Source organism: Physella acuta, unplaced genomic scaffold (assembly GCF_028476545.2).
Source record: "Physella acuta isolate Inbredline_101_S28 unplaced genomic scaffold, ASM2847654v3 ptg001440l, whole genome shotgun sequence".
NCBI lineage: Eukaryota > Metazoa > Mollusca > Gastropoda > Physidae > Physella > Physella acuta.
The window spans coordinates 54,696-69,975 of NW_026732955.1; the positions used below are offsets into that span (position 1 = coordinate 54,696).

General features: G+C 36.0%; 1 protein-coding gene across 1 annotated transcript; it reads left to right on the plus strand.

Moving 5' to 3' along the window:
* Positions 1–45: 45 nt before the first annotated feature.
* Positions 46–15,232, plus strand: LOC131927769 (uncharacterized). The gene is made up of 22 exons (XM_059283571.1): positions 46–129; positions 3,564–3,673; positions 3,880–3,965; positions 4,096–4,172; positions 4,349–4,415; positions 4,625–4,826; positions 5,078–5,194; positions 5,493–5,620; positions 5,801–5,858; positions 6,791–6,917; positions 7,043–7,287; positions 10,799–10,865; positions 10,999–11,154; positions 11,562–11,705; positions 11,814–11,902; positions 12,419–12,507; positions 12,860–13,066; positions 13,226–13,665; positions 13,876–14,042; positions 14,522–14,635; positions 14,780–14,845; positions 15,021–15,232. Exons 1-22 carry the CDS (start codon positions 93–95, stop codon positions 15,060–15,062), a joined length of 2,835 nt encoding a protein of 944 aa, XP_059139554.1. The 5' UTR covers positions 46–92; the 3' UTR covers positions 15,063–15,232.
* Positions 15,233–15,280: the final 48 nt, after the last annotated feature.

A 15,280-nucleotide genomic window follows, 5' to 3' on the forward strand; every position in this document is an offset into this window, starting at 1 on the left:
TTTTGTCACTTTCGTTTTTACAAAGTGAAAAGAAAGCAATCGAGATCTAGATTCTAGATCTAGATTCTAGATCTACTTAATAGATATAAATAATGAAAAGATTGTTAATGGTTATTGAAAAATATAAAGGTAGCCTAATCTATCGTCATTTTAAGTATTTCTAGATCTTAAGAATCTAGTTGTTTAGAAATAGCAGATTTAGAATTTAGTATTTAGATAAATACAGATATCTTCTTCTTGCGGCTCGTCTGATCGGTAATCTTAGAGTAAAATCTATTCTATCGTTTTAGTTAGGTTCTACGTAAAATCGCCCGCGACTAGTAATGTGAAAAACAGGTGACTCCTTACATTTTAATAATTATTTCACATTTTGAGGAGGATTTATTTATGTTTTGAAAAATACAAAAATGTTTCCTTGTTTCATTTATGTACCTGTAATTTTAAGCAATTGAATTAAAACTTTTCAGTAATAAGTCAAGTGAACACCAGCGATGTTTCCAACAGATGCAACCATGCTCACTTACTATAGCAGCCATCTTGTTAAAGTTTTATTTTTATAGACTTATAGTGCGAGATTCAGTCGGAAGTCACTCTATTTTACAAATGGCTGCGGGTGTGGGGAAATTGCGAGACGCGAAATGGCGAGGCGGGAAAATGCGAGAAGGGCGCGAAAACGGTCGGTCACGTGACTTTTTTGTCTCGCATTTTACCACAAGCCGACACTTACGCTGCGAAAAATTTACCGCATCTGATTTTCAGTGGTATTTGGTCCAGACTTCACAGACGTTTCGTTTACATTGTTAAAACTTCCGATTTTTCCGTCGCTAGACATACTGATGATTTGTCAACTCCCCCCATCTTTCGTGTTGACTTAGAATACCACCTTTTTCGAAACCAACGGAAATACCGCAGACGATAGATCAACTTCTGTCTTTTGTGTGGAACGCCGAGGCCGCCTGATTTACTGTCCTTGAAGATCGCCGTGCCCGGATCCGCTGCCGCCGCAAACATATTTTCTATTGTTGCATAGAAATTTTGTATTATAGCCGCCGCCTACGATTTTTTTCTAGCTTTTTTTTACCATATAAATCTAAGCACAAGGAAATGCCTACATCATTTGGATACAACTATTCTGGAGGTAAGAACTATGACATCGTGGCGGCCAGACAGGCAGTTGGATTATCAACAGTTAGCAAAAAGAAATCAATAAATCTAACACAACTAAGAAAAGCTGCAAGGAAGAGACAGGATAAAACTTCAGGGCGTAAACGTCCACGCCCCGCTGACGTTGATCCGGCTGGTGACAACAATGAGCAAGACATTGCCAAAATTACAGAAATGATAAAAAATACAAATTATAAAAAACGGAAAACAGATGTTGAGCGTGCGGATGATGATGATGAGAACATGGGTGCCAGTGTTGTTTGTGGGATGAACGAGGAGGTCAACTGTGATGAGAATGTGAAATGTTGTGAATGTGGATTGGAAGAAGTAGCAAAAGAAAAATGTATAAATGGGAGTCTAATAAACTGGGTTGGGTGTACTATGTGTGAAAGATGGTGTCACGAGGTGTGTTTGAGGACTGTTTCAGAAGATTTTGTTTGTAAATTTTGTTTGTAATTAAAATTACTTAATAAAAAAATAAATTGTACTTTTTAGAATTGTTTATACTTTTACACTTTTTGCAAGTACAAAAATCCATAAATAGATGTTGCAAAATATCTCTCTTGCTGACAAGATTATACCAATTCACAATGACACAGCTCACGTTTGTATAAACATGAGCGGGCTAGATTTTTAAATCAATGCCGACTGAGACAGGATTTTCCTCTCGCTAACAATAGCGGGCGATGACAGTAGCACAGCAACAATGTTAGGATTTTTAAATAGATAGATCTAGATATAGATCTATCTATCTTCTTAGTATCTAGATAAAAAATATCAACATACAACACTCGTGTTAAAGGGTATGGCTAAATGCTTGTTTATTTTAAAACAAAAAAAAATAATTTAAATAAATAAAGATGGAAAAAAAAGAAAAAGAACTTTTTTCGCAAAAAGTGTCTTGCTATTTACTCTTAATTCCACAGGTATGTCTCGCATTACCTTCTCGCATTTTCCCGCCTCGCCATTTCGCTTTTCGCGTCTCGCAATTTCCCCACACCCAATGGCTGCTGTTTATATAGCAAATCTTGCTTGCAGACACTGCTGTTTAAAGTTAATTTCTGGCCTACATTGATATATTTAGCCATTGATTTAGGTTTATTATTCATTTATCTATAATATTTGACACAAACATATCACAATATACTTCTATTACAGCCTTGACAATGAGGTAACGTTTTTGTACATTAATAGCCGCGGGCGATTTTACGTACCCAAAACGATAGATTACCGTCTGATCTAAACTAAAAAATAAAAATCTAAACTAAAACTTTAAAAAAATCTAAAGATTCGTAAAGAAATCAGGATTCTAGTATTTAGTATGTAGTAGTAAGTAATATAATTCTATTATCATCATCTAGACTAGCTGAATGCTAGATTATCTTGCATTCGACCTCTAGCCTAAGTTCTAGCTCTAGTGTTTTGGTGAGTCAGTGTCAAAGTTTTGGTAGGTCAAGAATCACATCGGACTCACGTGATTTCATTTGCGATTGGATTTTTGTCGTTGCTGATGATACTGTTCAATCTAGTATCTAGATCTTAGAACTATGGGCCGCGGTTGATGACATTTCAGATGTGACAGCACACATTTGTAATAAAGTGGGCCAGAGTGAGATAACAAATATTGGTATTGTGATATTTCTATTTTTGGACGATATTTCTATTCGACCCTTTACTTTGTACCACTATCAGAACGAATCCCCGGTGTGGTCTCAACCAACCAGCTAGCAGCCTAGCTTGTTGCATTGAGTTAAATATAAACTGAAAACAACAATATAAACTATCTCATTTTGTGCACATATGCCTATACCTATGTTTTGAATTTAAAAGAAATCATATTTATTTTCCTTATTAAGAAATGTTTGGAAAATGTGCATATGAAGCTGGTAGGGTTCTTTACCTTTCTAAAAGATAAAAAAAAACCCACTGATCTAGATATAGTAAGGGTAGGCCCAACTACGGCCACAGAACAGATCTTAACTTACTAGTTTTGAGCGGTTTATTGAACAAAATGTTTTGCTTTGAAACATGAGCAATATTTGAAATGGAAGCAACCAGATCAGCGGGTTTTACACTCCTGACAAGTGGTGGAAAACAATCTGAAAAAGATGCAAGTAGTTGTGCATCATTAATATCACTTAACTTATCTCTGCAACATTCTAAATAGGAGGAAGAAACAAACCTCCTTTGTCGGGTTTTTTAAAAACAGTAAGCTGGTGAAAGCGAGGAAAATGCAGCAAAAAAGGCAAACACTTGTAAAGCAGTAAGAAAATTAAGTGAAAGTACCAAAAATTGTACAGTAGCATTTATGTTCAATTATGTTCAGCGCACTTGATAGTTATTTCTACCAATATTTTTTAAAACATTTATGATTGATCAAAATGAAACGTCTTTTACAGACAATGAAACAAAGGATGCAGCAGCTAAGTGTGCTAAAAAAATTATTTCCAAGATATCAGCTGAAGATGCACAAATCAGAATAATATCAACTGGACCACTTTTGGAGCAGGTTAAAATAAATTACTTATCAAGATTAGTCACAATTAATATATATTTTTGTGTCATTGTCAGTGAGAAAATTTAAACTTAATTGGGACAGAACTAGTTAAAACTGAAAATAAAAAGAATAAAACTTTGTTACTCTGAAGATCTAATGAATTCTAATAGATACATTTTATTTTGTTAATATTATTAACATTGAAATTTTTTTTTTAGCCTATTACAGTTATACACCAAAGTGAATGGATATCTTTGGATGAAGCACACAGATTGTTGGACTTGAATTTAGGAAATGAAGAAAGGTGAACTTTTGTTTGTAACAATTGTATTAGTAAATTTAGTAACTGGTGAATATAGACAACACTTATAATTAGCTCTAGGTTATCCTTTTAAAAAAAATAACAAGTTAACCTTTTTTTTTTTTGCTGAAAGAATTTCCTCTCCAATGGGCAAATCATCTGACTTGGCCATTATGCTTCATGAAGCTGCCGACACATTGCCATATCTAGGTTTGTATGTTATTTCCACTTTCATTGTTGTGACATGAAGACATGACTGTCGACTTGTATCATTTCCCTTATTTTATCAATTCCCCCACCCATTTAAAATGCATTTTGGTGAGAATTATATTTAGCCAAGTATCAGTTTTCTTTTAGTATTTACACTGAGGATTTGTTTGTTTCAGGATACAGCCTGGACCTGATTTTTATCATGGGCTGTTTAGACAACTGCAACTTAACCACATCTACAAGGTAATCATGCTCAAAGTTTGTTTAGTCTAGCACTTTTTGTTAGATGCATATAAAAGATTTAGGCATTCATCACTATAACTTATTATCAGTATAATACTGAGGCTTTAGCTCTAATAAAATCTGCTTTAAAATTTTCTTGCATGTATGGTAACTGTAATTCACTTTTTTAAAAATGTCTTCCTAAAATTGTCTCATTTTTGTTGCTCTAGTTTTATACCCATAGCAGGAGCATTAAAACGTCTTATTGAATGGCATAATGGACATGCAGTTTTTGTCAAGTTGAAGCCAGAGCTTTCTGCTATAGGGAAACAGTTAGCTGAGTTTGGCCATTGTCAAATAGTCGACAGTTGTGAAGAGTTGGTCCTTAAAGACATTAGGTGGACTGGGAAAATTTCTATGAATGAACCTGTGGTAGGTTTTTAATTATTATTTTTTTCAAAATTTAGTTTAATTTTTTTACTTTAGTGTTGTAGTTATAACTAGTTTTTAATGTATGAGTTGTGGGTGAAATTAATTAGATCAAACTAAAATGTTATAAATGTGTAATAACTGTTACCTGAACAAGTATTTAATATAGTAGTAGAAAACTTTTTTTAAATTTGAAAAGGTTAGTTAAACAATGGACAAATCAACAAATATCAATAACAATTTTTTTTAAACAGGAAAACACAACTCATGTTTTTTCTGGTTACTTCCTGCACTGTGATGATTGGGACACATTTTTCCTGCATAAGCTCCCACCCATCAAGATGGAAAATAACAAAAGAAGCAGAAATACAGTCAGTGATATACTTATTTCTTTATTGGACATACTTAGTTTTATTTTAAACTTTTGTTCTATACATGCATACACAAATCTACTATTTATCAGCAAATTTTAATTCTAACCTTAACAAATACATTTGTGTTAATAGTAAAACTACTAGATCTTCTAGTGTTAGTGGATGTAATTTTTTTCTTCTTTGATCTCTTATAAAAGCTAGATTGTTTTTACATCTTTGTTTACATATTGTATGTTAACTAGTTGGTTTATTTTTTCTTTAGTGCTGCATTGAGAACCCATATTTGTCCTTTCAGAAAAAACATGGAGAGTTATCTCAGCCTGAACTCAAACAGCCCTTGCTGGGCAGAACTATTGAAGTTTTGCAAGAGGTTGATCTTAGAACATTTCCACTTTTCTTGGTGGATTCCTGGACTTTGCAATTGTAATTTTTTTGTGCATTTCTTTTTTCTAATAAGATTCCATAATCATAATTATTTTCAGTTTAAACAGCAGATTTCTTAATTAAAAAAAAAATTAGAATATGTCAGTTTTTTGCTTGTGATCTTACTTAATCTAATTATAAGTATATAACTAATCATAGCTGTACATTTATGCGATCTAGGGGTGTAAGGGATGATTCTTCAAAAGATCTTTTTGATTATATACAAAATATGGAACAGGTAATCTTTATAATTTCATTAATAAAAATGTATATTTTAAAAATATTTTAACACGTTTTTATTAACTCAGCTTCGCGTGTGTTTGTTGTTAAAATTGACATCGAAAATTAGCCCACTTCTGATTGCTCTATAAATCTGAAATTTGGCATGCAGGCTACTTTCGCCTAACAATTTCAGATGCAATCATAAAAACTAGCAATTAGAGACCGTAATTAGCTTAATTTAATTACGCCCTAAGGACCATAAAATTGAGGACATGATTTCTAAAGATACCGACAAGACTGAAGGCCTATTGACACAGTTACTTCGGCCCCAATCGATGTGAGCGCGCTGGCCGTGATCGTATAGTGGTTAGTACTTCGCGTTGTGGCCGCGACAACCCAGGTTCGAATCCTGGTCGCTCAAGATTTTTAGTCCGTGTATTTATAAACACTTAGTCAAGTCATACTTAATCAAGTCATTGGATAAAGTAGAAAATAAACTATATAAAAAACTTTTTTTAAAAACCACGTTTTTCATGTGTAGCAACGGACTAAAAAGGAGAAAATAAAATACTTAAAAAAAACTTTTTAAAAAAACACGTTTTTCTTGTGGACTAAAAAGTAGAAAATAACTATTTACATACATTTGATGACAAAAAACGTGGGTCGGGCAGATGGGTCGGGAAATTTGATGGTGAACGCACCCACGTTTTTTGTCATCAAATGTATGTAAATAGTTATTTTCTACTTTTTAGTCCACAAGAAAAACGTGTTTTTTTAAAAAGTTTTTTTTAAGTATTTTATTTGTTGTTGTTTTTAAATACACTTGACAAACAATGATAACTTATTTATGATTATTATTTTGTTTTTATTTTAAATCAAAATGAAATCCCTATTACAGTATTCTAATATAGAAATGCAATAACAATATAATTTTTTGTCTGATTTTAGACTGGTCTCTTGGTACGCCTCAGGGTATATCCTGATGGTAACAATATTTTAACTTGCGGAGAGTTGTTTAACATGAACACTAGAGCATGGAAAGAGAGGATTATTGCAAATTACCAGGATGTGTCAGGTGAGCCCAATAATAGACTTAGGACAATCTTAAATAGAAGCTTGTGATGTGTCTACAAGAATCAGTCAATATTTCATAAACAGTGCTAAGTCTGGTTCTGACTGATATAAACTTTCATATTCCAGAACCTGAAGAAATTCCATTGGCACATGGAGTCAAGTTTATATATTTTTTGTTGCTCCCAAACCATGAACCATCCACTAGTATACCAACCTATGTGCTTGCTAAGTCTGTGTTGTCCCCACATGAAGTAAACAGAAATCTACACACTATCCTAGAGGATCATATGAAAATAGGGACATCAAACAGTACTTTGTCACAGCTAAACCCAAACAGCAGCTTTTTGTCTGATACCCCAGTCATGGAACAGGTACTAAAATACTCAGTGGTTTTACTATATTCATTTTTACAATAAAAATTATATGGTATTACTGTTATAATTTATATCAGTCACACTTTACACCAATTCTTTGAATTTGTTGATGTAACACATATGGTTACCAGCCAAAAGGGGGATAAAACTATGAAGTTTTTATTCATTGGGTTGCGGCCCCTGTGGGACTGCAACTGAACTGTTGACGTTTTTTTATGCTTTTGTGAGCGAAATTACCTGTGTTCCATGTCATGTGACATGTGCCTAGTCGTGTCGCACACGCAAGGCTGCTGTCTGTGGACCAAGATGTAGACCTAATGAAGGTAGTGTAGATATTTAAATTATGTTTGTTAAAGTACTTACTTATGTATTCCTGCTAGTGCTGCATGTGCACACTAGTTAGGGTGATGTATTAAATTAAGTATTTATTTTGTAGTACTACTTATTGGTACTTGTTGGCAGTACTGTGTACTGGCCGAAAACATAATTTATTGTACCCGTGTATATTGTAGCTTTCACGTGGTGTTGTCCTGAATGTAACTTTTTTATTTTACATTTGTTTTAGGGCTACAGTTTCTGTTTCTGTTTCTATTTTGATCTTTTGATCTTTTGATCTTTTGGTCTTTTGGATTGTTTGGATCTTTTGGTCTATCTTGGCTAGTTCGTTTTGTGTTGCATCGCCGTCATGGCTCGATGCTATAAATAAACGAGTACTTGACAACAACTGTCGGCGTCGGTGTGTACTTAATCTCAGGGTCAGCCCGTCTTAACCACAACACCTCAGTGGGTAAAAGCATCCCCACTGAGTGAGGGTTACATTTGGCGCCCAACGTGGGGCTTGACCTTGGGAGGTAGGATGGAACACAGCGACCCGACGTTGGAGAAGTTGACGGAGGAGCTGGCCAAGTTGACGGCTAAGATGGCGGCGATGCAGGCAGATGCGCAGCGGCCCGTGAAGGTGGAGGTGTGTGCTCCAGCACACAACAGCAAGCTGAGTGTGTTCACCGGCCTTCCACCCACTGGAGGAGGGGAGGTGAATTTCCCGGAATGGGAAACCCAAGTTCAATGCTTGCTGCGGAACACCAGCGTTCCGAACCCGTTGCCACCCGTTTTAGGCAGCCTGAGAGGGATTGCCTATGAGCGGGTGAAGCAAGCTGCGAGTCCAGAGGAAGTGCTATGCCTCCTACAAAGCACTTTTGGCGACACCAGATGTGCCGAAGACAGGTATCTGCAGTTCAGCCGACTCACTCCACATCCAAGGGAGTCAGCGTCGGAATTTCTCTGCCGACTGTGGTCAGAGATGACGAAGCTAAACCAGCAGCGTATCTTTACTGAGGCCGATGCCCAGAAGAAGGTGTATCACACTTTCTGCAAGGGGGTTTCACCTCTTCTGGCGCTCGAACTTCGCGGCACATTTGGTTTCGCAGGGGAAGCCAGTCCGAAGGTGGAGGACGTTCTGAAAGCTGTTAAAAGGCTGGACGGGACAGCTGAGTCCCCAGTCGTAGCCACGGCAGCAGCTAACAGGACTATCCAGGTCGACGCAGTAACGGCAGCTGTTCACCAAGAGACGACGCCGCCGCTGATGCTCACGGAGGAGCAACTCGACCGTCTGGCGCAGAAGGTCGACGCAGTAACGGTAGCTGGTCGCCAGGAGACTACGCCGCTGATGCTCACGGAGGAACAACTCGACCGTCTGGCGGAGAAGGTGGCAGATATCCTAGCCCGGAAACAACAGCCCTCCAGAGGAGCTTGTTACGGGTGCGGGTCCACGAAGCACTTCGTCCGCGACTGTCCGAGAAAAGCAGCTAGGCAACGGGGTCAGCAGCAGGGAAACGCCAGTCCATCAGCGTCGGGGAGCGGATGCTGATGCGTGTTCTGCCAAGCTCCCAGCCCAAGTTTACGCCACCGAGATCATCACAGTGTCGAGCAACCACAGCTCAGGTTACCTCGCCTAGCAGCTGGAGGTACGGCTGTCGGGTGTTCCGCCGTGGAGGAGGGTTGCAGCCGGAGGGTGCGCGTGAGAAGGGTAGACAGCCACACTATGCATGTCAGTCTCAGCGCGAGCAAGATCGTCGCTTGGGAGACAGACATGACACAAGCAGAGGTCGGAGACGCCGCCGGAGGAGAGGCCGACGACGTGGTGGACGCCGCCGTGGTTGGCAGCGACCCGACTATACAATGTCGAGTGCTGAACCCACTGTGGCGGAGGGGGAGCGACGGAGAGAGATCGTCCCAACCAGTGAGGCAGATGAAGGTGAGGAACTGACAATCAAGGTAGTGGTCCCAACCAGACTTCGGCCGGAGGCAACGCCTTTCGTGCCCGAGGTGGTCGCCCGGGACGGACAAGAAAAGGAGATGGTCAGGCCAGCCCCACATCTGAATGAGGTGAATGCGAGGGACGAGGCATCGGACGAGGATGACTCTTGGATCAACCCAGAACCACCAGCGGAGCTGCGGAGGTCAACCCGTCAACGACGACCCGTCGAGCGACTCAACCTGGCGCATCAAGTGGTGACCAGTACCTGCACTGGAGCCTCTACCGGTTTGCCGGGAATAATCTATTTAAGTTGAAAGGACTTAATGTCTGTGTACTAGTGTACTGAACTTTTTTTTTTAAGTACTATTATGTATGAGTGTAAATGTAAATGTAAATGTAACATTGTACATTTATTTGTGAGGGGGGCTGTGTAACACATATGGTTACCAGCCAAAAGGGGGATAAAACTATGAAGTTTTTATTCATTGGGTTGCGGCCCCTGTGGGACTGCAACTGAACTGTTGACGTTTTTTTATGCTTTTGTGAGCGAAATTACCTGTGTTCCATGTCATGTGACATGTGCCTAGTCGTGTCGCACACGCAAGGCTGCTGTCTGTGGACCAAGATGTAGACCTAATGAAGGTAGTGTAGATATTTAAATTATGTTTGTTAAAGTACTTACTTATGTATTCCTGCTAGTGCTGCATGTGCACACTAGTTAGGGTGATGTATTAAATTAAGTATTTATTTTGTAGTACTACTTATTGGTACTTGTTGGCAGTACTGTGTACTGGCCGAAAACATAATTTATTGTACCCGTGTATATTGTAGCTTTCACGTGGTGTTGTCCTGAATGTAACTTTTTTATTTTACATTTGTTTTAGGGCTACAGTTTCTGTTTCTGTTTCTATTTTGATCTTTTGATCTTTTGATCTTTTGGTCTTTTGGATTGTTTGGATCTTTTGGTCTATCTTGGCTAGTTCGTTTTGTGTTGCATCGCCGTCATGGCTCGATGCTATAAATAAACGAGTACTTGACAACAACTGTCGGCGTCGGTGTGTACTTAATCTCAGGGTCAGCCCGTCTTAACCACAACACCTCAGTGGGTAAAAGCATCCCCACTGAGTGAGGGTTACATTGAATTGTTCTCTAAGAATGAAGCAAAGAAAGGAAGTTCAATTATTTGTTGTAGGAATTTAAAAAGTAAAGTTAGTGTTTCTGGCATAATGTTATAATTTTATACTGTTTTAGAGAGAAAAATTAACAACCATGTTGAACTTGCTGCAGAGAAGTCAGGAGTTGCTTAAAGATACTGAAGGTAGGTTTAATTTTATTCACTTGTCAAGTTTAAGTTTGTAGGGTGGCCTTTTACTTGGGTAATTTAATTGAGAAACCTTAGGATGATCAACTTCACATTGAAATGAATGTATTTCTATTTTCTTGTACACAAGAGCTAGCCATTGCTGAAAGAACACAAGTGCTGGAGACTGTGGCAAAAGTACAAGATAATATATTGACTGCTGCTTTCAGTAACTGTCGCACACTTAAAGACTACATGACAGATAACACCCGCCCAAAATCAACACAGTACATTCACTGGATCCCAGGTATAAGAAATGATTATTTATTAACCTTTTTCCAAAATCTGAACCTTAACAAATGTAACTGTTAAAATTCATGCTATATGTGTAGAAGAAATTTTTTTATTAAACCTAAGCTCTGTCATGTAAATCATTTTTATAATTTTACTTTAAAATATTGATACATATTTTTTTTTAAATAATAGGTATGGATATTAATTAACAAAATTTGGTTGAAATGTTGAAAATATGTTAATAGATATACTTTCAACTCATACTTTATATTACTTAATTGTACTTTTATGTGATTAATACATAAATTATACGGTGTCATGTAAGTCCTTGTTTTTTTTAACAGAATGAATATTAGAAATGGAGAAATTATAGGACAAGCCATAGATACTAATTACAGTCTTTTTAAAATTATTATTTAGAATCACACCTAGATAGTTCAAAATTTCCTGAAAAGTTAACTTTACAAGCAAAAGATTCAACAAGGAAGTCACTGCACAGTTATCCCTCCATGGACAGTGTGGTCTCCTCTCCCTTGTCTTTGGCTGATTTGGAAAAGAAAAAAAGTAGGCCATTTTATTTGTTGTCTAACTTTTTGGTGTGACTTGCTGAAACAAAGTATTTAAAACTTGGTAACAATGTATTTTTGGTTTTTTTTTTTTTTTTTTTGTAAGATTCAACAGACTTTGATATTAATGATGTGCTGCAGATTTTTAAACCTGATGGAAGTCACATAACTCTACCAAAAACTCCTGTTAAACTTGTGAGTCCAAGAAAAGCTTTTTGGAAAACTTTTTATTTTTATTTACATGTATATGAAATTGTTTAAATTAATGTGCTACTTTTTAATTTATCCAAAAGCTAGTGTTGGCATTATTTTATAAGTGGAAAATTTTGATGAGTGAAGAAAAAATGACGTTTCTACATTTTTAAAACTGAAATGGAAGACAAAGATTGCCTTCTTTTAGACATAGGAAATTGTCCCAAATCAACCCATGACAAAATGAGGTCTTGTCAAACTGCTTAGAAAGTTGCCAGAGACCAGCAAAAATTGAAACAACTTTCTGTGATAACCTGACTACTGCATGTGTTCTGGGAACTAATGAGAATCATATATATATATATATGTATTTGTGCGTATATATGTATATGTGTGTGTATATCTGTGTATACATATGTTATTTATCATTACACTTTTTAAATTACCAGTTCATTTGATGAATATTCATAGAATAGAGTTTTTTTGTTAAGTTAATAACTTGCGCATTTTATTCTTTAGAAAGGACGAGGCCTGTGTCGTGTAGAAAGTCAGCAAGATATAAATGTTAATTGGCCAGACAGTCAACAGATTAGATATCATGATATTTAGTAAGTAATGATTCAGTAAATAATGATTCAATTTCCAGTCTTTCAATTTTTGTATATAAGTGATTTTTTTTTTCAATTATCAACCAATGATTTATGATGGCTGAGTCACAAATTGTGCTTGGTTCTATCGTAATACAGTGAGTCAATTTGTTTTTCTGACCCAGCATAATAATTGATTGAGTGGTCAGCCAATGCCCAGCTGTCTTTACTTTCTCAGACTCAGATGAGGAACTCATCAGAGCTGGATGTACTCAAAGATGTCCTACAGACTCTTGAGTCAGAAATAGAGCTCAAAATTTTTTGTTTAGTACGTAACAAGGATTAAAAATATTTCTTTAATACACATTTACAGCTACTATACAGATGAAAATGATCTACACCTTGAAAAAATACACACAAAGATTCGTGACCAAGGAAACTTCCAAGACACCTGTTGTTCTTTTTTGTCTCCAATAAAAAAGAGGCAGAAACCCCGGCTATCACCTGTTAGGTCATCACCCAGAAGAGCAACAGTAATGCAGCGGTTGATGTCCAGGGAAAAGTTTAACAACTTAAATGGGTAAGATATTAATACATGAGCTGAAATATTCAATATGGTGATGTCTCAAAAATCAAATACACTATTTAAAAAACATTAATTTTTAACTTTTCTCAACATTTTCAAATGCATTTATAGCTAACAAATTAATGTAAATCTTTATTTTTTTCTTTGTTCCAGTAAATCCCACCAATCAAGTTCATCTGATAACTCATTCAAAAAACCATCTTCAGGGCGACTAAGTAGTCCTTTAAAAACATCAACCCAGATCATTCCAACCTCGTGCTCCTCATGTGAAACTACAAGTCGCAAAAGAAAGAGATCTTCAAACCCCATCCAAATACCACCAGAGCCCACAAGAAAAAGTCCAAGAAAGCGTCTATCTTGCCTCTTTACACATGAGGTTATATCTAAGGCTGAGCCTACCAGTCTGAAGAGAGAAAATTTAAATCAAAATACGCCAGGATCATCTAAGTTGGATTCTTCTAAAAGTCTAAAGAAAAATGTATTTGCCACCTCTTGTGAATTAGGCAAATCAGATGCATCAGTTCCTGTACCCTGGGCTCTTACCTCGCTAGACCCTCCAGTCAGGAGATCACCTAGAAAATCTACACAATCAGGTCAGACAATAGCCAATTTACAGTTTAACTATTTTAAAATTAGTTTTATGTGTTTAAAAGTCATAAAAAAATCAAGTCTTACATTGGTCTTAAAATGAACTGTATCTATGGCAAGGTAATAGTTTTTTGATTCATGTTGCATTATCTATAAGTAAGGTAAAAAAAATATGATTCTTCTTCTATTGATTATTTGAAATGTATTTTTTTTAGCTGCTGGAACATTTCCACTTAATTTTAGCAAATTAAACAATAGTTCTTCAAGTGAAATAGACTTGATGAAAAATTTCCCAACTAAAGAAACTCCAAAATGTAATCAGGAAAGTTCTTCTGAGAAACAAAAGTCTGAAAAGTTAAAAAGATCAGAAAGGCATAAAATGGTAAGACCAAATACTTCTTTAAATAAATAAGTAATTTAATTCTTTGTCAATAAACAAATACTTGGAGTATCGCTTAGAATTACATATAAATCTGACCATATTTAAATGTCTTTTCTATGATCCAAAACAAGTTACCAATATGAAAAGTAAGTTTTTTGCATAAGCAAGAAACGCTCCATAAAATCTATTAAAGAATCTGTATTCTATGTGGAAAGTGTAACAAATAAATTAGAAACATGGAAAAATCAACACCCCTTAAATTGCTCATAAACGTTTTTATAAGAAATTAAATTTACCTAAAGTTATAGTTTATCCATAATCTAAAACAATTCATGGTGGGCCCCTGCCTTGCTTTAAAGCTTTGTACATATATCAAAACATTTTTGCAAATGGCTCTTCAGTGTGCTTATAGAAAGTCCTTTTGTTGTTTTAGAGTATACTGACAGAAATTAAAAAGATTTTTTTTTTAATCCAACCAGAAACTTAAAAAGATTATAGAGAATGTATTGGCAGAAAAGAATGTGAAGCCATGTGATACAATTTATGCAGCCTGCTGTAGAAACTTATTCAATGTCAGTATGGTACTGCTAAAGGTATGTAGCTACGCCAATTGGGGGGTGGGGGATGTTGAGACAAGATTTTTTCACCACCAACAATTATGCTTTGTCACAGTTCAATTATAAAGATTGCTCTAAATTTTTGAACATAAATACTGTTATACTTTTATATTTTTATAGACACTGACCACATCTCACAACCTCACAGAAGAAATGAAGACAGTTGTTCATACCCAAGTCACACAGGTAATTTTTTTAAACTGCCTAGTGTATATTTTAAAGAATTCCTACATGCACTGAATAGGGTGTTAAATACAAAGTATGAGCACTAAAAATGTATGTATTCTAGATATTTAGAGTACTAAATATGTTAATCAAATAATCTAGTTGAATTTTGATATAATTTTGCTTGAATCTTCAGATAATCAACCTTGAGAAACGAAGGTGCGGAATAACAGTTTAATACCAATTAATAACTCAAGGACAAGAGATATTCATAACATTTTATATTTATTTTCAATTGTACAGTCATTCAACCAAATATGAAATGTATATGACAATTCACTAAAACAATTTTTATTTGGTCTTTACAAACATTCATTAAATATCAAATTACAGGACTGACTGAGTCTTGAGTCACACATTGGTGTGAACAAGCAATGTAAATATTTGACAATAAGA

Excerpts from the sequence above, each read along its gene's own strand:
- LOC131927769 (XM_059283571.1), top strand. The coding sequence starts at position 93 with ATGAAAAGATTGTTAATGGTTATTGAAAAATATAAAG. Across the intron at positions 3,966-4,095 it reads AATTTAGGAAATGAAGAAAG|AATTTCCTCTCCAATGGGCA; the intron begins GTGAACTTTTGT and ends TTTTGCTGAAAG. Across the intron at positions 4,416-4,624 it reads AACTTAACCACATCTACAAG|TTTTATACCCATAGCAGGAG; the intron begins GTAATCATGCTC and ends TTGTTGCTCTAG.